This window comes from Neolamprologus multifasciatus, chromosome 20, assembly GCF_963576455.1.
Source record: "Neolamprologus multifasciatus chromosome 20, fNeoMul1.2, whole genome shotgun sequence".
Classification (NCBI taxonomy): Eukaryota; Metazoa; Chordata; class Actinopteri; order Cichliformes; family Cichlidae; genus Neolamprologus; species Neolamprologus multifasciatus.
Window position 1 is genome coordinate 19,561,244 of NC_140458.1, and position 26,298 is coordinate 19,587,541.

The 26,298-nt window shown below is 38.5% G+C and overlaps 2 protein-coding genes across 7 annotated transcripts in view; one reads left to right on the forward strand and one right to left on the reverse strand.

Moving 5' to 3' along the window:
- Positions 1–616: 616 nt before the first annotated feature.
- LOC146494837 (TBC1 domain family member 22B-like) lies at positions 617–13,457 on the reverse strand. The gene is made up of 6 exons (XM_085146077.1): positions 13,443–13,457; positions 13,196–13,233; positions 6,063–6,119; positions 4,126–4,318; positions 3,847–4,012; positions 617–1,050 (listed from the first exon to the last, which is right to left on the reverse strand). Exons 1-6 carry the CDS (start codon positions 13,455–13,457, stop codon positions 707–709), a joined length of 813 nt encoding a protein of 270 aa, XP_085002203.1. The 3' UTR covers positions 617–706.
- A 3,463-nt stretch (positions 13,458–16,920) lies between these two features.
- The window catches only part of myt1b (myelin transcription factor 1b), a 139,183-nt gene continuing 129,805 nt past the window's right edge, over positions 16,921–26,298 (forward strand). For 5 of the 6 annotated variants that reach the window (XM_085144858.1, XM_085144862.1, XM_085144864.1 and 2 more), the window contains exons 1-2: positions 16,922–17,165; positions 17,409–17,524. In XM_085144858.1, coding sequence (XP_085000984.1) covers positions 17,413–17,524 — 112 coding nt within the window. In that variant the 5' untranslated portion in view covers positions 16,922–17,165; positions 17,409–17,412. Of the gene's footprint in view, positions 17,166–17,408; positions 17,525–26,298 lie in introns of all 6 variants that reach the window. The other variant, XM_085144861.1, reaches the window with a different exon arrangement.

A 26,298-nucleotide genomic window follows, 5' to 3' on the forward strand; every position in this document is an offset into this window, starting at 1 on the left:
TGAGAACCTTCACAGACCTCTCAATTAGACCACAAAAATGTCAAATTAATCAAATCAAATTATCCTAATTTATTGATTTTCAGCAAGTGTGAGCACCTCTATAAAAGCAGAAGTTTTGGCAGTTTGCTTGTTTGGAGTTAACACCATATCACACAGAAAAGACATCAGCACTGATCTTAGAGGTGCAATTGCTGCTGTTTATCAGTCTGGGAAGGGTTATAAGGCCATTTCCAAACTATCCAAGTCCATCATTCTACAGCAAGAATGATCACTCGCAAGTGGAAAACATTCAAGACAACTGCCAATCTCAGCAAATTCACCCCAAGGTTCAGTTGAAACTGAAACTTCCCTGACCAGTTAATTTACAACATAATGGCTAAACGGGCCATTGCAACACGCTGATCATTTCCTTTTTCAAAGTCCAGACCTCAACCTTGTTGTAAAGAAGAGTGGGCCAAAATTGCTCAGTCAGCAATATGAGAAGTGTCAGATATAGCTGGTTGATTACTGATTGATTGCTGCTAAAAGTACTTCTACAAGCTACTAAATCATGGGCTGTACTTAGTTTTTCCACACACTGCGTCTGCTTTTTGGCTCAGTTTTGTAAAAAAAAAAACCACAGTGTAATACGTCACATTTTTTGTTCATATTGTTGTATTGAAATAATCTTAGAATCAGTTTTATACATAAAAAAAATATTTTCTTTTCAGGATGCCTGCACATTATACTTGCATGTCAATAATCGGTTTCCTTGCTGATGTATGGTACTGTAAATTATTAGGTAGCTATCTTCTGATTCAACAAAAGGCACGGGCTTCCTGCAACGATCACAGTCCTTTAGCACATCCCAATATAAGGGAAAGGCTGCTTCTCTTGCTGTACCTAGGTCAGTGTTGGGACTAGCCAGTAGCTGCCTGAATTTGTCCAGCCGGCTTTTCTCCCGCACTGTCATAGGTGGTGCCCCTGATGCATTCTGGTCCGAGATGCGAGCCACCAATGGGATGATGGGACGAACTGGGAGAGACTGCTGCTTCTGCAGTGTGGAGCGAACTGCATAAGGAGCACACGGATTAAAAACAAGAGGCAACTTTACAATGGAGAATGAAAACAAGCAAGAGCCACGATATTAAAGGAACAATAAAAAGGTTCAAATATTTTCCAAATGCAATTAATCTTAAATTAAACAAGTAAAGCTAAAGAGATGCATATTACTTTACAACAATCTCCTTAAGCTATGCAATTATTTTCTTACTTTGTTGCCATATTTATTTCTGTGGTCAGGTATTTATTCCTTGGTGGGAGTTGTTGACCTACTATTGATCCTGTGCCTCACCAAAAAAGGCACAGGTCATTACCAGCAGAGGTTTTGGGTGAAACCATTGGGAAACCTTGCCTCACCCTATTATGTGACCTCACCTGATGTGAGTGGGGGCTAAGGTGCCTGGGAAGGGATCTCAAAACTGGATTGTAGGTGGAAGACAGTCAGTGTTGTAAGTCACCAAGACTGTGACTTTGTAAACACATAAAGGCAGTTTAATAGGATTAAATTAGCTGAAGTGTTGACTACTGGCTAAGGCTACATCCACACTAATGGGTTTTCGTTTGAAAACGCATTGTTTTCTCTCCATTTTGGCCTCCCGTCCACACTGAGACAAGGCTTTCCCCAAGGAAAAACGCAGCGTTTTGAAAACGCCCTTGAAAACGCATACATTTCAAAATGGAGCTGCCCCGTCGCAGTGTGGACACTCGAAAACGCAGGCTTTCTAAAACAATGACGCATTTTAGTCATGTGATGCAGTCATGTGACCAATTTAACAAAGATAGGGGAGTGCATTATATAGCAGTTGTTTTGATTGCTCTCAATTTTGACAGCCCTAAAAAAGATTAATATCAGTTTGTACATGCTCCAGATAGCTTTTCTTCAAATTCTTTAATTCTCACTCACTTTTGCGCATGCGCAGGACTGGAATGTAAGCGTTTTTGGCCGTTTCAATGTGGACGCACAACTCTGTGAAAACGACTGAAAAAGCTAGTGTGGACGCGGAGCGTTTTCAGACCAAAACGCCTTTTTCAAATCTATCCGGGCCAGTGTAGACGTAGTCTAAGAAAGGCTAGTGGGAGACCAGTCAACAATGTGAATATTCAGAAACTAGGTGACTTCTGAATAAAGATTCAGCTGACTATTCATCATACGAAAAGCCACTAGATTTGAAACAGTGATCCTACTCATAAAGCTGAGGGTAAAGTTAATTAAGGATTAATGAAACCTGTTTTCCATGTATAATTTTTCATTATTCACACAGTCCTACAATTACATCTGGCATTGATCTTTCATCCTGTCACATATAAGACATTTGCAGACGGGAGTTCTCTTTATTCATGTGCAGAACTTCAAAAAGAAAAATAAACTTTTCTTATTCAATTTCATAACTTAAGCTATGAAAGGGGATTTCTTATGCTTATTTTCCAATCCATATTTTTAGTCTTTAGTCTATTAGCTCAGACTCACAGTTCAAAATAATCCTTGTTTATCAAAAACGGGTCCTTGGTGCAGCCCATCAGTTCTTTCAGCTATTTCAGTTCTCTTCCCCCTACCTTTTGAGACAACAGTCTTCTGACTGAGTGCCAATCCAAACTTGTTTGAAAAGCAGTTGGGTGGGACTTCTGTGCTGACAATCAGAGCTGTTTGTCCAAGGTGAACATGTAAGATAATCTCAGTGATATTAAACAGAGGCAATAGCAGAAAAAATAGTCTGAAACTGAGTGTTTGGAGCAGTCTACAGCCTGAGTGACTCACAGGGATTTCTGCTGTACGCTGTTTGGTGAAACTGACAAATCTACTGAATTAAAGGCCTCCATTAAACTTTGGTTTTCTTAAAGGTGGATAATGAAAGGATATTCTTTTGGCAGACTGACTCCCAAAATATTTTGGACTCTGTCTGAAGAAGTCTGAAGAAGAGGGACTGACATTTTATGCTGCATAGGTCCATCTTATCTCAGTATTGTAGGAATAAAATGTTCCCCCAAGCATTTTTGATAAATAAGGTACTTAGGTTGGGTACATATAACCTGGCGTTCTGTAAAAAGTGTTGTGAAGTTTTGCATAAATTTTCCCTGTACTCAATCTTGTTAATTATTGAATTCACACATGACAAACTGTTTAAAATCAACCCTAATATCGAGGGGTTGCAAGAGATTTTACAACCTAAATCCAGGCACACTAACGGTAATTAAACACTGTACTTCCCTCATAGGCTCTTAAAAGAAAGCACTTAGAGATATTAATGGTATAGAGGCTGAACAAGAATTTGCAACTGTTAATTCATGCTTATTATAAATTATATAATTTCATCACAACAACATAACTGGATTGAAATCTGGGGGGCTGGTACATCACAAGAAGAGCTAGTCACAGAAAGAAACACTGGTTAGGATAAGATTATCAATGAAGTAGAAACTGATTTCACTTATTCTGTGTGAATGTGGCTTATGAGACAGAGTTGGTCAGATAATTATTAAATCACATGTGCTCTCTCTGTAATACTAATCCTGTATACATCTTTATTTTAGTATTTCTAGTTCTATTTTTTGAACATAAAGAAAACCTAAAGACATTAATTGTACAGCAGTAAGATAAATAAGTGGTATACAGTCCTCTGTTGTCTGCATTACTCAATTGTGATGATGTCATGGAACATCAGACACATCCTAAAGGCCTTGCTATAATCCCACCAGCCCTAACTGCAGTCTTAAATCCCACCTGTGAAAATCTGTAATTAGCTTCACTATGAATCACCTGATAATCTGCTCTGTAGATCTTAAACCTGCAGCATATTAGCCACATACCTGAAGATGTGTTAAGGTGTGCATCGCTGCTAGACTTGACAACCTTGCCATTGGCTTGCTCGTACTCCGTGTCCTCCTCCTGCACATCCTGAAGGTTTGGACCTTCTGTCGTGGGTGGTGCCAATCTGTGTGAAACTGCACATTCTGTGTCACCTGCTTGATGCTGCTGAGATGAAAATAATATCAAATTAAAAGACACACTAGAATGTCTCTTTTCTTTTCACACTTGTTCATTTTCTTTACTGCTGACTGACAAAAAAAATCAAATCTTGTAGCTACTTGGTTCTGTATGGATGACGTAGTGTGCAGGCCTGGTGGTATAGATACAGCTGGGTTGAAGGTGCCAAGGAATTCTTCATCCTCCTCATCATCAATATCCCAAGCATCGTTGGTGCTGCGGGCAAACTCATAAAAGCTGGAGGCTTTTTTGGTCTTGATATTGTTGAACTTGGGCTTTGTGTCTTTGGGATACCTGCAGGGAGACAGATTGAAATATCAAACAAGCAGAAAAGAGAAAGAAACCAACCAAAAAACAACTTTAGGAGATGATGTCTTGATGCATGTTCAATCATTCAGTTAAGGAAATCCCTTAAAAGTCAATTCTGTTCATCTAGACGTAGAGTTTTCAGTGGGAGAAATGTTTTGTCACTCATCCAAGTGACTTCTTCAGTCTGAGACTGAAAACTTTTGGGGGGTTTAGGAGATGATGCTGGTGCAGGCAGTCCACACATACAGTGCGGTGGAAAAGGTATCCGGCCCCTCTCCGATTTCTTAGTTTGGTTCATTTCTCATACTTACATCTTGTGTTCTGATCACTCCCAATGAAAAGTTTCACTATCTCCAAACTGTAGACCATCATAGGAGGTCTCACTAACATCTTGTAAATCTTCCCATTTGCTCTAACTTGCAACCTTCTGGCACAAATCACTTGACACTCTCTTCTTGACCGCTTTTGTGCCCCATCCCAAGATATTTAAACTACACTACCTTCACAACCTACTCTTTGCAACAATTCTGTTTCTCATTTACTTGCTGCTACTAACTTTCATTGTTTTACCTTTCTAGTGCATACCTCCATCTCTCCAGCCTTTCTTCCATCAGATCCCTACTCTCACTACAGATCAATGTCATCTCCAAACATCACAGTCCATGGAAACTCCTTCCTGACTTCATCTGTCAGTCTGTCCATCACTATTGCAAACAAAAAGCGTCTCAAAGCTGATTCCTGCTGTATTCGCAACCCCACCTTGAACCCATCTATCACTCCTACCACACACCTCCCCACTGTCTTGCTATACTTACACATGTCCCCCACCACCGTCACTTACTTCTCTGCCATCCCTGACTTCCTCATGTAGTTCTATAGTTCCTCTCGTTCCACAAAGACACTAGTGAATTAGTCACTAGCTGTCCTCAATCTGTCTTCCTCTTTCGCACTGTCCTCATTCTTCAGCTCTTCAAAGAACTCCTTCCTTCTTCTCAAGACATTCTCTTCATTTGTAAGTACATTTCCATTCTATCCTTAATAAACCCAACCTGCTGCACATCCTTTCCAGCTCAATCTCTCTGCCCAGCCAATAAACACAAGTCGACTGTTCTGGCCTTAGTGTCCAACCTCACACAGAAATCAGTATTTCTTTGCTACCTGTCACTTCACTGTATGCCTAGCCTACCAGCATACTTGTCCATTTTCTTCATCTCCCTCACTATTCCACTTTTTCTTTGCCAACATTTGAATACTTTTCTGTACTTCCTCATTGCACCACCAAGTCTCCTTGTCCACTTTTCTCTGTCCAGTGAACAGAGAAAAACCCTAAACAGCCGTTTAGTACACTAAGCAGCTTCCCTCGGCATTACAATGGTACTTTCTCAGTCATCAGGTAACTTTGATTTAAGTCTGGTATTTACTCTTTCACAAAGGACCAGGTAGGTTTAGAAAAATTTCCCCTTTAACATATGAAATAAATAAAAACACAAACTGTCTTTTGTATTTATTTGACATTATCTTTGTCTAATATTAAAAATCTGAGGAGCTGAAACATGTGTGACAAATATGCAAAACTATAAGAAATTAGGAAGGGGGCAAATATTTTTTCATAGCACTGTATTCAAGCACTTGCGGCAAGAAACAGCTACGAAATACATGTTATACTGAGATTAAAAGTTAAAATGTATTAACTGGGATGACGCGACACCATGCAGCCTACTGCACTTACGTGCGTCGCAATCGGGGGTCAAGAGGTGGATGCTGAGCTCCATAAACCGGTTGCACACTGTGGAAGATAACATGTAAAATGCCGTCATCTCTTCACCGAAAAACACACGCAGCTCTCGAGTGTCTAACTGAGCGAACAATCAAAGATGAACTTCTTAGAAGATGTTAATTAATAACTGTTCACAGGAATGTTGGCAGACATATGTCCTGGCCTCTGATGTGTTGCTCTTCTGAACTCACCGTTCTTAGTTTGAGTAAGTTGCTCAGTTTCTTTAAAATTAGTTAATTAATTACACAGCAAAGAGGGAGAAGTCACAGAGGAGAAGCAACATCTGGAAACAGATTGTATGACTATCAAAAATGTGTATATGGGAAAGGATATGCTTTATATGCTTTATAAGTGTTTAAAGAAAAAGGTGGGCCAACATAAAGCCTATGAACTGAACCCTGCACTGGAGAATTGTTACACCCCAAACATATAGGCAGGCTGTAGCCCGGCTAGAAGATCTGTACTGGCAGCAAACACAGTTGTCATTTCCTGTTGAGTGCATAATGACATCTATTTGATGTTTGGAACATCCCTAAAAATGAATTTCAAATCTGGGAACTATCTGAACATTTCTTTAATGATCCTGCAATGCTAAAATCCCAGTTGGTAAATCACAGACCCAACAAATACTGTTCTACATGCTGCCTTCCCTTCCACATGACTCAGTCAATCCCTTATATGAAATATCCCTATTTCACAAAATGAGCTTGTTTTAAGCATGCACTGAACAGAAGAAGTGGACAGCTTGCAGAGCGCCTGTGTTCTTTACCACCCTGTGGTGTGCAGTATGTTCAGCGGATTTGAGAATCTTAATACTCAGCTTCTTTCCAAATCTCTGGTGAACTAAAGCAAAGATAGTCTGGAGTGGTAGGATAGGATCTACAATTGCCAAAAATGCCTCTTACCAAATTTTTATTTGCATTCTATTAAAGTCTTTACTCAGCGGAAAAACACTGATAGCTGCCCATTTTGCGTTTCCTTTTTTTTTGCCCCTTCGACTTCATTAGTTACATGTTGCTAGTACCAGGCTGAACCTACTTTTGCCTTCAGAACTGCTTTAATTTTTTGTGGCACCGATTCAACAACGTGCTGGAAGCATTACTCTGAGGTTTTGGTCCATATTGCCATAATACAGGGGTGTCCAAACTCCGGCCCGCGGGCCAACTGCGGCCCGCGATCCATTTTTAATTGGCCCGCAAGTAATTTTATAAATAGAATCGAATATGGCCCGCACTTCAACTTTTGCTTGAGTGTATTGCACTTCTTAGTTTTAACACCAGGGGGAGCTACTGTCAATCGAGGCAGTTGCTCCACCAAAAAGGACAATCACAGAAGAAATTTAGCCCAAGTTAGTTACTAAACATGGCAGAACCAAAGAAGCGAAAGGTAGAAAGTGAATGCAGAAAATTTCAGACACGGTGGGAGAGTGAATATTTCTTCAAAGAATTCAAGGGGAAGTGTGTCTGTTTGATCTGCACTGAAATTATGGCAGTTATGAAAGAGTATAATGTACGACGTCATTATGAAACCAAACATCAGGCCTATGCATCCTACACTGGTGCTGAGCGAGAGCAGAAATTAAAGCAAAGGGTAGCTCTCCTGCGGGGTCAGCAACAGTAATTTTTTCGTGCTCAAAAGGTCCAGGAGAAGGCTCCAATAGCCAGCTATGAGGTCGCCCAACTCATCGCAAGACATGGCAAGCCTTTTTCAGATGGAGACCTCATAAAACACGGCCTCGTTAAAGTCACCGAAATAATGCGCCCGTCAACAACGTCAGCATGTCCAGAAATCCAGTTGTTGAAGACTTGTCAGCCAACATTAAACTGCAACTGTCTGATAAAGCTGTGCTTTTGATCTTTACTCCATCGCATGCGATGAGAGCACTGATGCCACAGACTCCGCACAGCTGCTATTTTTTTGCGGGGAGTGGACGAGCACTTTAGGTGAGTAAAAAATATATTCCACAGTACCCGTGTGTTAATGTGCAGGTACATATGCTTCAAATATCAATAATGCGCATCAATTCTGTCACTACCCTGCTTTTGCACACCGCTTTCTTATATGCGCTGTGCACTGCCCACGTACACGCAAAGTCAGCTGATCTCATCTGATGCAGATTTGCTCCTTGATCAAGTGACATTTGTTTGGATTTTTGGCACGAATGGCGATCAGCACCGCGGCTGGATGTCCCGATTTACATACCCAGCGCAGCTGATACTCACCAGAATAATTTACTAAAATTATATGCACTCCTGTTATTAAGTCCAGTTCAGTCTGTTAATGTTGATAACGGTTTCAAACGAACGTTAATAGGTGTGTTGCTAAGCCTAATAACTTAAATAACAAACTTGAAATGTGCCCGTCCCATTTCCCCTTTATTGTTTTATCTCTGTGCTGTAAATCTTCTGTCTAAGAAGAAATCTGAGGCTGCTGTTCTGAGAATGAGCTACCAAAGCTTTTTCTGAATAAATCAATAAAGATCCATTTATGGAAAGCTGTGATGAAGGCAGTTTTGTCTTCAATTATATTCAACAATATAATATATTTGACCACTTGTAAGTGATTTTTCTAACTTAATACCTAAAGTTAAGGTTATATACCTAATTATACCAATATATACCAAAAAGTCTGAGAATATTTGAGTTTGGTGACACTGTGAATTGTCCTGCTGGAAGCAGCCATCAGAAGATGTGCACACAGTGGCCATAATGTATGAACTTGGTCAGCAAGAATGGTTGAGTAGTATGTGGTGTTCAAATAATGCTCAGTCAGTATGAAGGACCAAAAGTGCGCCCAGAAAATTTCCTCCACACTGTTATACCACCACCACCCAACAGTCTGAACTGTTGATACAAGGCAGAAGGTTTGATATTATCAAATTCTGACCTACCATCCAAATGCTGCAGAAAAAAAATGGACACTCATCAGACAAGACAACATTTTTCAATTCTTCTATTGTCCAATTTTGGTGAGCCCATGCAAATTGTAACCTCAGTTTCCTGTTCTTATCTGGCAGGATTGGCACTGCATGAAGTCTTGTGCTGCACTAGCTCATCAACTTTGAGATGTTAGCTTTTGGTCAAAGTCAAAGTCACAGTGACAAAGACTAAGGTCTCTGTTAAAGAGGGCTCTCTATGCAGGGCTCGCAAAATCGCTAGCCCGACGTCCCGGGGCTAGCGATTTTTCCAGTCGGGCTACCAAAATCTATCTCTGCCCTGCCCGTCGGGCTATCATAGGAAGGAAAAATATATGTCAATGCTTTTGCATTCTTTCGGAAATGTAGCTGGGTAATTATGTAATTGGCATCGGTGAGCCACTGTCAATATGTGACACATTGAAATCGTGTTTGAATTTGCGCTTGTTTTTTGCTTTCACTTTGCAATCGCGCGAACTGTGTATAGAGAGCGACAGTACTGATTGGTGAGTGATGATAATTTGCGCACCAATTCCTCTGACATCGTCTTATCAATCATTAGCTTACTATGCAAACATGACAAGTGAAATCTCCCGCAGCAAGCTTAAACATGTGAGAGGTTGATCGCGCAGAGAATCGCTGAGCGTTATGTGAGTGCGTGTGTAAAAGCAGCAGGATATATATTTTAGTTCTGCTGAGCCAAATAAGACAGGTCAGCATGAAGAAGTGACAGCCAAAGAAAAGCTTACCACAAACGGAAAAGTTATGACAAATCAGACTATGAGGCAAAAAGAAAGTGCAGCTTTATGGTTTCATGGACAAAAGAATTTCTGTGGCTGCAATATGACGAGCTGAATAACCAGGGCTGCACATAAGTGGTCCGCAGGTGCGCATTCGCTGTCAAAATAAAAAATGCGCACAAGATAAGAAGTTGCAACGCGTGTTTGCGTACATAGGATTTTCTGGAGGAGGACAGACATTTGTTTAGAACTCTTAAAGATGTCGAAGAAGCTCCTTTAAGCAATTACTTTGGTGTTCCTCCACCTCCAAAGAAATGTCAGAAGGAGTCCGAACCACAAAAGAAGCGCGTATTCTCGGGAAAGTGGTTGCAGGAGGTGAGCTGGCTTCAAACAAATGATGAACGCACAGAGATGTGGTGCAGAATGTGCCGTGAAAATCCCACTCTAGCGTACAAAAACAGTGCCTTTATATGGACGCAAACGCGCGCTGCAACTTCTTATCTGGTGCGCGTCTTTTATTTTGACAGCGAATGCGCACATGCGGACCACTTATGTGCACCCGTGTAAATAACATAATGTTCTGCCGGGTGTGTTGTTGGTTTTCCCACTGGCAAAATTTAGCAGTCTTTGCAAACTTCAAAAAGCAAATGGCCTCGATCTTGGTTCCACTTACCTCTTACCCGTGACTTCAGTGGAAATTTCAAATTCAGGATCTGACACAGACTGATTCATGTCCTACAGTTCTTACAAGTTCATAGAAATTTCTGTTCAGTTAGAACCAAGTATTTGAGTTGATGATTGTAATTTTTATACAATGTTGTAATTTGTGTTTCAGGAATTTTTTGATTAATGTTTTGTTTCCGTTACACTATTATACTTTAATGTATAATATTGTAACGGAAACAAAACAGGAAACAAAACATCAATCAAAAAATTGCTCTCTTTTTTATTTGGGCTACTTAAATTTATTTTGGGCTACCAAAAACTGAAGAGTCTCTGCCCAAAGGGCTACCAGGGATTTTGAAATTTTGCGATCCCTGCTATGATATGGGCCATTTAGAGATTCAGACATGAAAATATTATGATAATACTTAAAAAAAAATCTATTTTCTGTAGTTTTTCATAATATTATCCATTTGTCATGATAACCCAATTATTCTAAGTAATGGAGTGGGTTTTGTGAGAATATCACAGGGCTGCAAATAATATGAAGTTTATCAAACTGCAGCTTTTCAAGCCTAAGGCTGAGAACTGAGCCTGCTGATTATCTGGCAGTGCCAGAGTGTCTTTTTTACCAGCCTCACACTTGTTTTATCAGGGCAGCTCAAGGACAGGCAGCAGACTAGCTGTTAGCCTTCCTGTTCAAACATATGTTTGTGTTTCTAACAATCCACCCACCCCAGATCAGTGTGTGTGACAAAGACAGCACCGCCCTCTCCTTGGAGATCCCGTCTTCTCAGATTTCTAAAACAGGCTGACCGCCCACCTCCACCCACTTCTTTTCTCTGCTCCACCCTCTTGCAGTTAGATGGTACCAGGAAAGGACATTAATCAGATTATCAGTCTTGATGGTCATAAAAAAACACAGAGGTCAATAAAGATACAAACGCATAAACTTGAAGAAGCGTCTTGTCTTATCAGTGAGGCGTGAGGGATTTTTCAGCTTCCACCTGCGCACAGGAAAAACTAAAATAAAACAAAACAAAGCAGGGAGTATACCCTTTATTAGCCATGCCCATGATGTATATTGCGTAAGCTCTGCATGCTGGGACTAGCCTAGCTCAAGTATGTGTCTCCCATTATACTCAGCTTAGAGACTAATAAACAAACTCCAAATGAAGTTTGCAGCAGAGCAAAAAAAAAAGTTCTGTTATTTTTCTGTTGTCTTGCAGTACTTTATAGACAAAATAATGCACACATGGGTAACAAAATACAGATAAAAAAGTGCCTCAATAAAGTGTTCGGTCCCGACCTGCCATCAGAATGGTTTCAATGTGTCTTGGCATAGGCTGCATCCAAAAAAACAAACACTAGTGTTTGTTAAGTATGCCAAAATATGGTATTTTCAATGATTCCAAGAATTATTAAAATGTACCCAATATTACAGCAGATGCACTCTATATTCAGGTGAATATTTAAGTATGCACACTCAGAACATTATACCAGCATAAATATCTCACAATGAAATACAAATACAGACACAGTATAATGTCAATAACTCTCCAGTTTAGGTGCTTAAATAGTAAAGTTTTCACCCTGACAGGCATTATATATAATTTCATCAGATATTCACTCTTATGAAATGAAGTTAGATCTGTGTGATTGGGCCTTACCTACATATGGCAACCATCAGTTACTAGGGAAAAATTACTATTCTCCAGTTGCTAGCCAAAACTGCTCCCAAAAGGTATACATCACTGCATCAAATACCTCCTTGTGATCACTAGCAGACTGCTCCATGGATGACACCGACTGGTCTGAGAACACTTGGTAACTATTCACTGCACAGTTGTGAAATTGTTAAGAATGAACAGCTTACAAACCCATTCGCTGCCCCCCCCCCCCCCTCTATTAGCATGTTATTAATATGTTTTCACTACAGGATGAAATCAGCATTCCCAAAGTGCAATGTTTCCCTCCTATAGTTTCTGTTTGCAATGACCATCACCAAAATGCCCCCAACAGGTGGATAGAAGGGCTCTGCATTTTTTCTGGTGTGCTTAGTCAATGTCTGAAAGATGTACTTTTTTTATTTATTCTTTTTTGGGGGCAGTGCAGTTTGTAGAAACTTTTTAAATATCTATTTACAAGACACTTTGAACACAAAGGCTTTCTACTGTGCACTTTATTAAAATTAAAATGTAACATAATCTTTACTATATACACATTTCATTTGTATACAGTAATGTCTTTACTGTGTCCTCCCCAAGTAATGCTGCCATAAAACGAGGATGCGTTTCATTTAGCTCCTCCAAGAAAACCCACTGAGATGACAAAATAAGATATTAGTGCTGTGTCAGTGGTTCAGACAGTGCATTCTTCCTCCCTGATGTTTTTGATCGTTTTACTGTACTGTCACCAGCACCTCTCAGCATAGACTGAGAAAGCATATGGCGGTTGACAGACAGCTGCCACCTCCAGTGTGATCGTTAGAAACCGCAGAGAAGAAAGAGATGGGGGTCTGCCTCTGAGCTGGGAGCTGTTATAACAACACACACTCGAATAAGACACTGGAAGCGGCTCATGCGTGAAATCCAGCGAACGAGTCGATTTGTGCGCTTGTATTTCCACACAGATCTGTTAGTTACGAGTATAATTAATAGAAAAGAGTATTATTAATGTGTGTCTTTGTTAAGGACAATATTTCAACAGTGCCTGTTTGAAATTCACTAAGAAATGTAGTGCTACTTTATGAAGAAAAGAGGACCTACCTTCCAGGAACCTTTGCGTTTCTCCTCCAAAATTGATCCTGTTGTCGGTGGCCATACTCAGATAACCCCCGTCAGACCGACACCGAAACCGGCTGCTCTCGTGAAGAAACCATGCGGCAACCGCTTCCGCGTTTCACTGGCGACAGCTGGGCCCCGCTCGGCTCTCTCTGCTCGGCCTCCTCATGAGTTTAAACGGTCGAGTGATAGTAATATTCGCTTTCCAGTGTGATGATGTACACTACAGCACACTGTAAGCCGCCATCTTGGGGCGCACCGACAGGAGCGCGTGATTGGTGCCAGACTCTAACAGGTGCAGCGAAAATAGCCAATCGGACGAGCTCGCGGTAGAGCGACGGTCAGTGATGCTCGTGGATAAACAGGCACAAAGAGGTGATTCGCAGACACTGGATGCTGGCAGGGGAATGTTTGGTGTCGACCTCAAACACCATTCTAATGCAAAGTCTTTCTTAGGACTCCAGCCTCTGTTGACGCCTGCATTGTGATGTGTTTGGTTTGACCACTCAAGTCAGCAGATGGTCAAAGAAAGCAAACTGTGTCAAAGAAAGGTTTCTTTATTTGACACAGTTTGATGAAATAAACTTGAAATCAGACGAACCTCAGCATAAAGTAAAATAATGTATAGGTATCTGTGTACAATACTGATTTATACTACCAATCCATACATGGTCTTTTGGCTCAATGCTACTTAACTTTCAAATCTCATCTAAATATTGATCAATATGCTGTATACATGTGGTGTGTTACAGTTATATTGCAAAGGAAAAATTATAGGGTCACTGCTTGACTCTACACTGCTAGCTGTGACGCTACTCTACTACACGTGTATGTATGCTATCTTGGAATCTATAGGAAATGAGAAAAGAAACCCAAGTTATGTGCGTTCCCCCCTAAGTGGAAAAAAAGACAGTAGATTGGGGTTAGCATAATGCTTGACATTAAGCACAGTATCTGAGACAAGGTTATTTTAATTCAATTCATTTTGATTTATATAAAACCAAATCCAAACAACAGTCGCCTTGTGGTGCTTTATATCGTAAGGTAAAGACCCTACAATACTACAGAGAAACCTGAAACATTCAGATGACTCCCTACAGATGACACCAGGCTCAGGGAATACACACTGTGGCAGAGAGCCAGAGATGAATAGTAAAATAATGATTAAATGCAGTGTGGTTGTATAAACACATAGTAAGTGATAAAAGGTGGGTGAAGAAGAAACACCCAGTGTATCATGTGAAGCCCCCAAGGGCTCAAGTAACCTGAGCCAATACTAAGTATATGCTCTATCAATAAAGAAAGTTTTAAGCCTAATCTTGAAGGCAGAGAGAGTGTCTGTATCCCAAATCCAAACTAGAAGCTGGTTCCTGAAGGCTCTGTCTCCCGGTCTACTTTCAAATATCCTTGGAAGTAAGCCTGCAGTCTGAAAGTCAAGCGCTGTATTGGAGTGTTACCGTGCTATGACGTCTTTAAGATAAGATGGGGCTTATTCAAGGCCTTGAATGTGAGGAGCAGAATTTTAAATGCGATTCTGGACTCTTTCTAGTCCCAGTCAATACTCTTTGCTGTAGCATGTTGGACCAACTCAAGGCTTTTCAGGGAGTTTTTAGGCCAAGTATAACTGTCACAACCTAAAACCAAAATCTTGTTGTTGTTTAGAATCATTTTTTCTATAGCCAGAGATTTCACACAAGTTTATCACACAAGTCTAACAGAAACAAGCACTGGTGCCTTTGATATTTTATCTGCTTTTTGATCATTCAGTGGAGGAAGGTTCATAAAGCGTGTTTTGGGTAAACCATCCATCCATCCATCCATCCATCCATCCATCCATCCATCCATCCATCCATCCATCCATCCATCTTCTTCCGCTTATCTGGGGCTTGGTTGTGGGCGCAGCAGCCTAAGCAGAGAAGCAGAGAAGACCTCCCTCTCCCCAGCCACCTCCTCCAGCTTGTCCAGGGGAACAGCAAGGCGTTCCCAGGCCAGCCAAGAGATATAATCTCTCCGGCGTCTCCTGGGTCGGCCCTGGGGCCTCCCTCTGGTGGCCACCCAGGAGGCGCGCAGAAAGTATCCTTGTGAGATGCCCGAACCACCTCAACTGCTCCTTTCACTCTACTCTGAGCCCCTCCTGGATGGCTTACAAGGCTCATGTGCCCATGTGGAATAGGTGGCTGACCAAAACAAGCCATAACATATGAAAGGTCTATCCTTACTATCCATCGGAGCGTGAGTGCGTCTGTTATAAAGCACTTGGGCATAGAAGTCTTGTATGAATGTGTGTGGGACGAATCCCTCATTTGAGCACTCCAAGGAAGTTCTTTGAGTGACCAAAAGAATAACCAAAGTGCTATATAAGCACAAGTCCAGTTAGACCTTTTGTCTTGTGCATGAATGTGATCCTCTTAGAATTTAAAAGATCAGCAATTTTGTGTCAGTGGCTAACCTCTTGATGAGATGACTTTGTGACATAAAGTTAAAGAATGTGGAAATGGAAACAAAACCACTACCCTTTGCTAAACAGACGTACATCAGGCTGATCAGAGGCAAGCAGTTTACTGTAGCTACTGCAAGCTCTTCAAGCCACAAACTGTCATGCAAATCAAAATGCTTCCTCTGAATGTTGACCCTTAATTTATGCTAAGTAATACTTCTCTTTTCCCCCCAGTTGCTGCATCTACAGTCTCTGTCCACATGAGGGCAGACATCTTCCGCTCCAGTTAAAGAGCTTTTCTCAAAATGAAACCAGTTCAACTACTACCTATTTACTGTAAATGTTAGAAAAGGGAATTATCCTTTTATGCTGCTTATTCTATGGTGTTGTCAACACCAGATAGCTGACCACACAGTGGGGACATAGCCATGCTTTTCCTGAAAAAAAAAAGAAAAGCAAATTGACTCAGTTCGTCTTATTTTGTCTTATATAGCACATCTTGGCCTCTTTTGGCTGCATTCAAATACAGGCAAATGGAGGTTTTGGGACACGAATTGGTTTCGTTTTACATGTTGGCCTTGTATTTGAATTGCAGGTGCTCTCCTGTGTCTGTTTGTTTAGGGAAATCACTGCAGCACCCACCCACCTGTTCACTCCTCTTCAAGCGTTCAACGGACTTCAACTGACAAAATTCCAGGTGAGAGTTAATATTTGCTAGGGAACAAGTGTGTGCTGTGGATTCATGTCATTGAGAGTGGAGAAAACTCCATTGAAACATTTTCTGGAGATAACTCTTTGTAGAGATGGTTTGGAACTTTCTCTTGAGGCAGTCTTGTGACTTTTGGCTACTGGATTTTGCTTGGTGTGGCCATTTCACTGAAGAAAACAGTGGTATGAAAGGAGCAGGCTGAGAGGGGATGCACTTGTAGTCACAAGGCAGGACAATAGGGAGCTGTGTGAGGGACTGCTGGAGTTGCCTGGGGCACAGTGACTCTCTGCTGTTACTTTGATCTTCCTGCTGTCAGGAAACCATGGCTATTTATTGAATTACATCTAGATGAAGGCATGTTTTGACTTGTCTGCTGTAAATACATATTTTAGTTCTAAATAGTTCATCTTTAATGGCATGCATTTCCTGAATGGTACATTGAAGATAAGTGGTTTTTTCAAATAAATGTATGGACACATGCTCAGTGGAGTTTAAGCCCTCAGCCATATTTTGGCTTGTGTGTCCCCCCCCTCCCCTTTTTTGTTCTCCCTCTAACCCCTGAAAGGACAGCATTGTGACTTCTTCTCTTCCTGAATGCTTAAGTGGCAACAAAACCACTCCGACAGCATTCTTAAGAAAAGAGGAACTTTTTTTCTTTCTTTTGTCCTGTCACCATGGCGCAGTGTTCAGCAAACAGTTATTTTTAAAGTTTTCTGAACTGTTTGAGCAAGAAGATATTGATCAATATAAGAGGTCAAGAAGTCCTGAAATCAGTTTTGAACTTTTGAGTTGGAGCTTATTCAATGGAGGTAAGTTTTTTGGGGTTTTTTTTTTTTGCTTTCCTGTTACTTATGTCAACATTGCTCAAAATAGTTCTATGGTAATCATCTACTATTGTATACTTTTTGCTGTAAAAAGCACTAGCCAGATGTGAATAAAAGAAAGGGAAAACCTCCCCAACTTTTTAGCATGCTTTGGCTTCAAAGCTCACAGTGAAATGTACTGTGAAAATGTGCATACAGAAGCATTAGATGTTTGCGTTTCCTCTTCAGGCACATGGTGATGTCTACTGGAATTCTTCATCTCAAGGTCAAGAGGTCACCAACAGCTGTGCTTACACACTCTGACTGTGACTGGGCCATGAAGGATTGCAAAATCGTTGAGAAAGGTAAGATAGCTCCCTCACGATGAGGAAGTCTGTATGAGTGCTGTGTATGGTGAGCTTAGTCTGCAAAAACTATAACAAGTCCCTCACTAAAAATGCTGATACATCCCATGATCCATAAATAATAAATAGGGCCAAGGATTGGTCAAATTAAAAAGTGTGCATTTAATTAATAATTGGACCTATAAGTATGTTAGGAGTAAAAGCTTATGACGTGCAAATAAAGACATAAAGAGATGAGCCTCTTTTATGTCTGTCTTGATTTTGAACTAAAAGTCCAAAGTGCAAAAAGGATTTTTGCATGCTTATATATTTCACAATGCCTGCTGTAGTGGACTCTACTCTTTTATTTTCATGGCTGAGAAAATTTCAGCTTTCAACTTTAAACACATTTCCATGAGGTCCTTTGACTAAAGAGAACACCAAACATCCGGCTTGTTTTCAGCGCTCAGTTCTAAAGTATCTTTGATGACATTTTTTTCCCCACTTTTTGCTCTTAGGGACAACCATTTGGGAACTTTCCAGTTTCTTTCAGCTCTTTGTTATCTGAAGCTTTAACCCTTTAGATAACAAAAGTAAAGTCAGATTGATCAACTGATATATCAAAAGGTGATTTTAGTTTTAATACTTCAAAACAAAGCGCTGCCTGTCCTACCCTAACTGTAACTTCCAGTCATACCAGAGCATCCTTTCCACTGGCTACTTAATCAGTAATTGGCCCAAAGAAAACCTGCCATCACGAGCCACAATCAGATTTTAGATGAACATTTAATCCCAGCCAGATGATGACTTTTTGGGGAAAATTTACACTCACTATCATATTATTCATCACAAAAAATGCACATCAATAATCATTTAGCCAATGTTAATTTGCATGAAAACGACTATGGTGAGCATGTACTTCAAGAAGAGTGAGGACAAAAAACTGCCAAGAAATTGTTTGGCGGATTCTCTGGAAAGACAAAAGTAGAAAAGGAGACGTGGTGGTGGAATGAGGACTTACAGGAAAGTATTCAAAGGAAGAGGTTAGTAAAGAGAGCTGGCAAAGGCAAAAGGCTTATAGTGAGGTCAGACACTTGTTTGGCTGAGCAGGGAGACTATGGTGGAACACAAGCACACCTGTACAGCAGGTTGGTCTTATTAAAAACAGAATAGAAATATACTAACAAGTGAAGAGAGTGTGTTGAAAAGATTGAAGCTGATGAATGCAGAAATTTTTTAATTTTGGATGATGGGACTGAAATGTGTGTATTCCTATCCCGAACAAATACGATCAACCTTCAGTTAATACTGATATTCCCAGGTAAATATTCCACATGAATGAATGGCTACATTTCCAGGTATGATCAAATACAACCCCTCACCCTATGAGACCTTGGAGAGGCTCTAGTTTTTCTGTTAACCTCACTTGTAAGCAGCTAAAAAAACAGATGGAAGGGTAGATTCAGAAGTCTGTTGAAACTTTATTTATTTGGATTTTTTTTTCATTTCTGTGTGACATATTTGCTAACACTGCTACAATTACAAATGTATGCCCATTCTGTAACAGCTGCACTGTGTAGGTTCAGGTGTTGCAGCGACCTTCTGGGTGTCTAGCAGCTGACCCTAGATCAGGCTGAGGTTAGTGACATTTTACACCTCAGTGCCTGCCTATCGTGCATTAATCCTCTGATAGCACCTGTAACCTGGTGTGTAAATCTGTGAAGGGGAAGACTGACCCACACTTTCCTACAGCATGAAGTCAATATACTGGAGGAAAAAAGTTTTTTGTCCTTTGCATTAACTAATTCAAGAAATACTTGATAATACTTTGCTGTAAAGACAGCAAAGAAAAAGAACAAGACTTCTAATACGCTTTATCCATACAGCTGATTTGCATACATTTTGTACAGCTGTGCTAAATTGAAAGAGTAAAAGGAGACTATAGGATATGTGTTGTGGTGTGCACTTATCGTAAAACAACCCTTGGATAAAGTGTGACAGTCTTTATGGCTGCTGTGCTTTTAGCAAATACCCGTCTATACCTCTGTGTTGTTATCACCCTGCTTATTATGGATGCACAAACAACGTACACACACACACACACACACACACACGCACACACACACACACACACACACACTCGCGTAAGTCCCATTTGGGGTCGCATATCTTAACTCCCACCCTTTGGGGACACCACTTTCTGTATGGTTTAGAAGCAAGCTGGCAACTCAGTTTTACTCCTCCAAGACCACAGAAATAAAAAATCACTTGAGATTTTCATTTTAAGCAACATTTGTTCAGACAGTATTTTTACCTTCCCATTGGGGACTGGGGATTTTTAATGTCCCCATTGGGGTCTTCAGCGATACACAGATAAACAAACTATTTTATGCCACTTTTGGGGACCTTACTTCCATTTGGGGTCTTCAGCAACACACACATACACAAACTATTTTATGCCACTTTTGGGGACCTTACTTCCATTTGGGGTCTTCAGCAACACACACACATACACAAGTTATTTTATGTCAGTTTTGGGGACCATACTTCCCTTTTGGGTCTTCAGCAATACACACATACACAAGTTATTTTATGTCAGTTTTGGGGATATTACTTCCCTTAAAGGAAATTCCTTCAAAGTACAATGTAAGGTTAACTACCCAATCTAACAATAATCTAAACAATAATTAAGGTCTCCATTTATTGAAGAATTTTTTGAAGAAATCAAAACTATGTCCAACGTCTCGGCCACAGAACAATTTAAATTTTTGACTGCATTTATTACTACTGTGTTGTTTTGGGAGTTTATATGCACATCATTAATGCAGAGAAACCTGGATAAAAAAATAATCTGTACTATGTTGTGTTTGTTACCAGCAAATTGTAAGGCAAGAACTTTGCTTCCAAACATAAGTTAAATAGACAAACATTAGACAGTTAACCTAGTTTTTATATTCTATTAAAAATAAAAAAGAAATTTCTAATTTCAACTATGAATTGTTAACACAGATAATTTGTACACAATTACTAAGGGTTCATTTGATTTGCAGAAACTATCCAAACTTTGAAGCAAACCTATCATAAAAGATTTAATTTAATTATTAATAAACACTGCTTTAACCTACATTAGAACCAATCAAATTATCCTTTACCTTAGGGCACCAATAAGTACAGTATTAAAGATCTGTGAGTGATAAGACAAGCTGTACGATTTTAGAATGGATATCTTAATTTTAGTTTTCACTGATGTTACGAGTACATTTAACATGAATAACAAATAGACAAGAGACAATTGAAAACTGCCAAAAAAGGTGACTCTTATGACTTCCGGGGACATTTCTAAAAAAAATGCACTGCGTTAACCTGAATGAAGACAATCAAAAGGATATACATAAATGAAATTGAATTGAATTGATATAGTACCAGAGTACAGTGATCATTAACTGATCGTCATTAACGATCAGTGACCATTAGCGGTTTTCTCACTGATCTCAAGGGTAGATTAATACTAAATACAGAAATATACCTCCAATTAAAAATTGCAAAAACATATCCAACTATAGTCATTAGTATGCCATATGCTTATGACTTTTGGGGACGTTTTTAACACAAATACACTCCGCTTTAACCTAAATGGGGACATTCAATGGGAAACTTTCCTTAGGGAACTGGTAAATACAATGAACTCTGATTATTAAATATTTGCTTATGTTAAAGTATGTGTAATGATTTGGGGGATGGATTTCTTTATCTTAGTCCTCATTCTGATTGGTATTTGTTTCATATTTCCAAATCTTAGACATAATGAAGGATTTTACAACATAACTCTTACTTGAGTGTGGTGATCACTGATAAATTGTTCTCGAACTTCATGTAGGGAGTTATACTGAAAAAGGGACATGACACTATTTTTAAAAAACAATACAAAAACATATCCAACTATAGTCATAGGTATGCCATATTCTTATGACTTTTGGGGATGTTTCTAACACAAATACACTCCGCTTTAACCTAAATGGGGACATTCAATGGGAAACTTTCCTTAGGGAACTGGTAAATACAATTAACTCTGATTATTAAATATTTGCTTATGTTAAAGTATGTGTAATGATTTGGGGGATGGATTTCTTTATCTTAGTCCTCATTCTGATTGGTATTTGTTCTGTATTTTTAAATCTTAGACATAATGAAGGTTTTTTTTTTAACATAACCCTTGCTTGAGTGTGGGGATCATTGATAAATTGTTTACAGACTTCATGGATAGACTTATACTGAAAAAGGGACATGAAAATATTTTTAGAAAAAAAATCCAAAAAATAAAATCCAACTATAGTCATTAGTATGCCATATGCTTATGACTTTTGCGGACGTTTTTAACACAAATACACTCCGCTTTAACCTAAATGGGGACATTCAATGGGAAACTTTCCTTAGGGAACTGGTAAATACAATTAACTCTGATTATTAAATATTGCTTATGTTAAAGTATGTGTAATGATTTGGGGGATGGATTTCTTTATCTTAGTCCTCATTCTGATTGGTATTTGCTCTGTATTTTAAATCTTCGACATAATGAAGGGTTTTTTTTTTTAACATAACCCTTGCTTGAGTGTGGGGATCATTGATAAATTGTTTACAGACTTCATGGATAGACTTATACTGAAAAAGGGACATGATACTATTTTTAGAAAAAAAAATCCCAAAACATATCCAACTGTAGTCATTAGTATGCCATATGCTTATGACTTGTGGGGACGTTTCTAACACAAATACACTCCGCTTTAACCTAAATGGTAACATTCAATGGGAAACTTTTGTTAGGGAACTGGTAAATACAATGAACTCTGATTATTAAATATTTGCTTATGTTAAAGTATGTGTAATGATTTGGGGGATGGATTGCTTTATCTTAGTCCTCATTCTGATTGGTATTTGTTTCATATTTCCAAATCTTAGACATAATGAAGGATTTTACAACATAACTCTTACTTGAGTGTGGTGATCACTGATAAATTGTTCTCGAACTTCATGTAGGGAGTTATACTGAAAAAGGGACATGACACTATTTTTAAAAAACAATACAAAAACATATCCAACTATAGTCATAGGTATGCCATATTCTTATGACTTTTGGGGATGTTTCTAACACAAATACACTCCGCTTTAACCTAAATGGGGACATTCAATGGGAAACTTTTGTTAGGGAACTGGTAAATACAATGAACTCGGATTATTAAACATCTGCATATGTTAAGGTATGTGTAACTACTTTTCGGATGGATTTCTTTATCTTAGTCCTCATTCTGATTGGTATTTGTTCTGTATTTTTAAAACTTAGACATAATGAAGGTTTTTTTTTTTAACATAACCCTTGCTTGAGTGTGGGGATCATTGATAAATTGTTTACAGACTTCATGGATAGATTTATACTGAAAAAGGGACATGATACTATTTTTAGAAAAAAAATCCAAAAAATAAAATCCAACTATAGTCATTAGAATGCCATATGCTTATGACTTTTGGGGACGTTTTTAACACAAATACACTCCGCTTTAACCTAAATGGGGACATTCAATGGGAAACTTTCCTTAGGGAACTGGTAAATACAATTAACTCTGATTATTAAATATTTGCTTATGTTAAAATATGTGTAATGATTTGGGGGATGGATTTCTTTATCTTAGTCCTCATTCTGATTGGTATTTGTTCTGTATTTTTAAATCTTAGACATAATGAAGGTTTTTTTTTTAACATAACCCTTGCTTGAGTGTGGGGATCATTGATAAATTGTTTACAGACTTCATGGATAGACTTATACTGAAAAAGGGACATGAAAATATTTCTAGAAAAAAAATCCAAAAAATAAAATCCAACTATAGTCATTAGTATGCCATATGATTATGACTTTTGGGGACGTTTTTAACACAAATACACTCCGCTTTAACCTAAATGGGGACATTCAATGGGAAACTTTCCTTAGGGAACTGGTAAATACAATGAACTCTGATTATTAAATATTTGCATTTGTTAAAGTATGTGTAATGATTTGGGGGATGGATTGCTTTGTCTTAGTCCTCATTCTGATTGGTATTTGTTCCATATTTCCAAATCTTAGACATAATAAAAGATTTTACAACATAACTCTTACTTGAGTGTGGTGATCACTGATAAATTGTTCTCGAACTTCATGTATAGAGTTATACTGAAAAAGGGACATGACACTATTTTTAAAAAACAATACAAAAACATATCCAACTATAGTCAAAGGTATGCCATATTCTTATGACTTTTGGGGATGTTTCTAACACAAATACACTCCGCTTTAACCTAAATGGGGACATTCAATGGGAAACTTTCGTTACGGAACTGGTAAATACAATGAACTCGGATTATTAAACATCTGCATATGTTAAGGTATGTGTAACTACTTTTCGGATGGATTTCTTTATCTTAGTCCTAATTCTGATTGGTATTTGTTCTGTATTTTAAATCTTAGACATAATGAAGGGGTTTTTTTTTTAACATAACCCTTGCTTGAGTGTGGGGATCATTGATAAATTGTTTACAGACTTCATGGATAGACTTATACTGAAAAAGGGACATGATACTATTTTTAGAAAAAAAATCCCAAAACATATCCAACTATAGTCATTAGTATGCCATATGCTTATGACTTTTGGGGACGTTTTTAACACAAATACACTCCGCTTTAACCTAAATGGGGACATTCAATGGGAAACTTTCCTTAGGGAACTGATAAATACAACGAACTCTGATTATGAAACATATGCATATGTTAAGGTGTAATGATTTGGGGGATGGATTTCTTTATCTTAGTCCTCATTCTGATTGGTATTTGTTCTGTATTTTTAAATCTTAGACATAATGAAGGTTTTTACAACAATAACCCTTACTTGAGTGGGGTGATCATTGATAAATTGTTTGTTGACTTTATAGGTAGATTTATACAGAAAAAAGGGACATAATAACATCTTTTAAAAAATCCCAAAGCATATCCAACTATAGTCATTAGAATGCCATATACTTATGACTTTTGGGGACGTTTCTAACACAAATACACTCCGCTTTAACCTAAATGGGGACATTCAATGGGAAACTTTCGTTAGGGAACTGGTAAATACAACGAACTCTGATTATGGAACATATGCATATGTTAAGGTGTAATGATTTGGGGGATGGATTTCTTTTTCTTAGTCCTCCTTCTGATTGGTATTTGTTCCATATTTCCAAATCTTAGACATAATGAAGGATTTTACAACAATAACCCTTACTTGAGTGGGGTGATCATTGATAAATTGTTTGTTGACTTTATAGGTAGATTTATACAGAAAAAAGGGACATGATAACATCTTTTAAAAAATCCCAAAGCATATCCAACTATAGTCATTAGTATGGCACATACTTATCACTTTTGGGGACGTTTCTAACAGAAATACACTCCGCTTTAACCTAAATGGGGACATTCAATGGGAAACTTTCGTTAGGGAACTGGTAAATACAATGAACTCGGATTATTAAACATCTGCATATGTTAAGGTATGTGTAACGACTTTTCAGATGGATTTCTTTATCTTAGTCCTCATTCTGATTGGTATTTGTTCTGTATTTTAAATCTTAGACATAATGAAGGGTTTTTTTTTTTTAACATAACCCTTGCTTGAGTGTGGGGATCATTGATAAATTGTTTACAGACTTCATGGATAGATTTATACTGAAAAAGGGACATGATACTATTTTTAGAAAGAAAATCCAAAAAATAAAATCCAACTATAGTCATTAGTATGCCATATGCTTATGACTTTTGGGGACGTTTTTAACAGAAATACACTCCGCTTTAACCTAAATGGGGACATTCAATGGGAAACTTCCGTTAGGGAACTGGTTAATAAAATGAACTCGGATTATTAAACATCTGCATATATTAAGGTATGTGTAACGACTTTTCGGATGGATTTCTTTATCTTAGTCCTCATTCTGATTGGTATTTGTTCTGTATTTTTAAATCTTAGACATAATGAAGGGGTTTTTTTTTAACATAACCCTTGCTTGAGTGTGGGGATCATTGATAAATTGTTTACAGACTTCATGGATAGACTTATACTGAAAAAGGGACATGAAAATATTTTTAGAAAAAAAATCCAAAAAATAAAATCCAACTATAGTCATTAGTATGCCATATGCTTATGACTTTTGCGGACGTTTTTAACACAAATACACTCCGCTTTAACCTAAATGGGGACATTCAATGGGAAACTTTCGTTAGGGAACTGGTAAATACAATGAACTCTGATTATTAAATATTTGCTTATGTTAAAGTATGTGTAATGATTTTTGGGATTGATTGCTTTATCTTAGACCTCATTCTGATTGGTATTTGTTCCATATTTCCAAATCTTAGACATAATGAAAGATTTTACAACATAACTCTTACTTGAGTGTGGTGATCACTGATAAATTGTTCTCGAACTTCATGTATGGAGTTATACTGAAAAGGCGACATGACACTATTTTTAAAAAACAATACAAAAACATATCCAACTATAGTCATAGGTATGCCATATGCTTATGACTTTTGGGGACGTTTCTAACACAAATACACTCCGCTTTAACCTAAATGGGGACATTCAATGGGAAACTTTCGTTAGGGAACTGGTAAATACAATGAACTCGGATTATTAAATATTTGCATTTGTTAAAGTATGTGTAATGATTTGGGGGATGGATTTCTTTATCTTAGTCCTCATTCTGATTGGTATTTGTTCTGAATTTTTAAA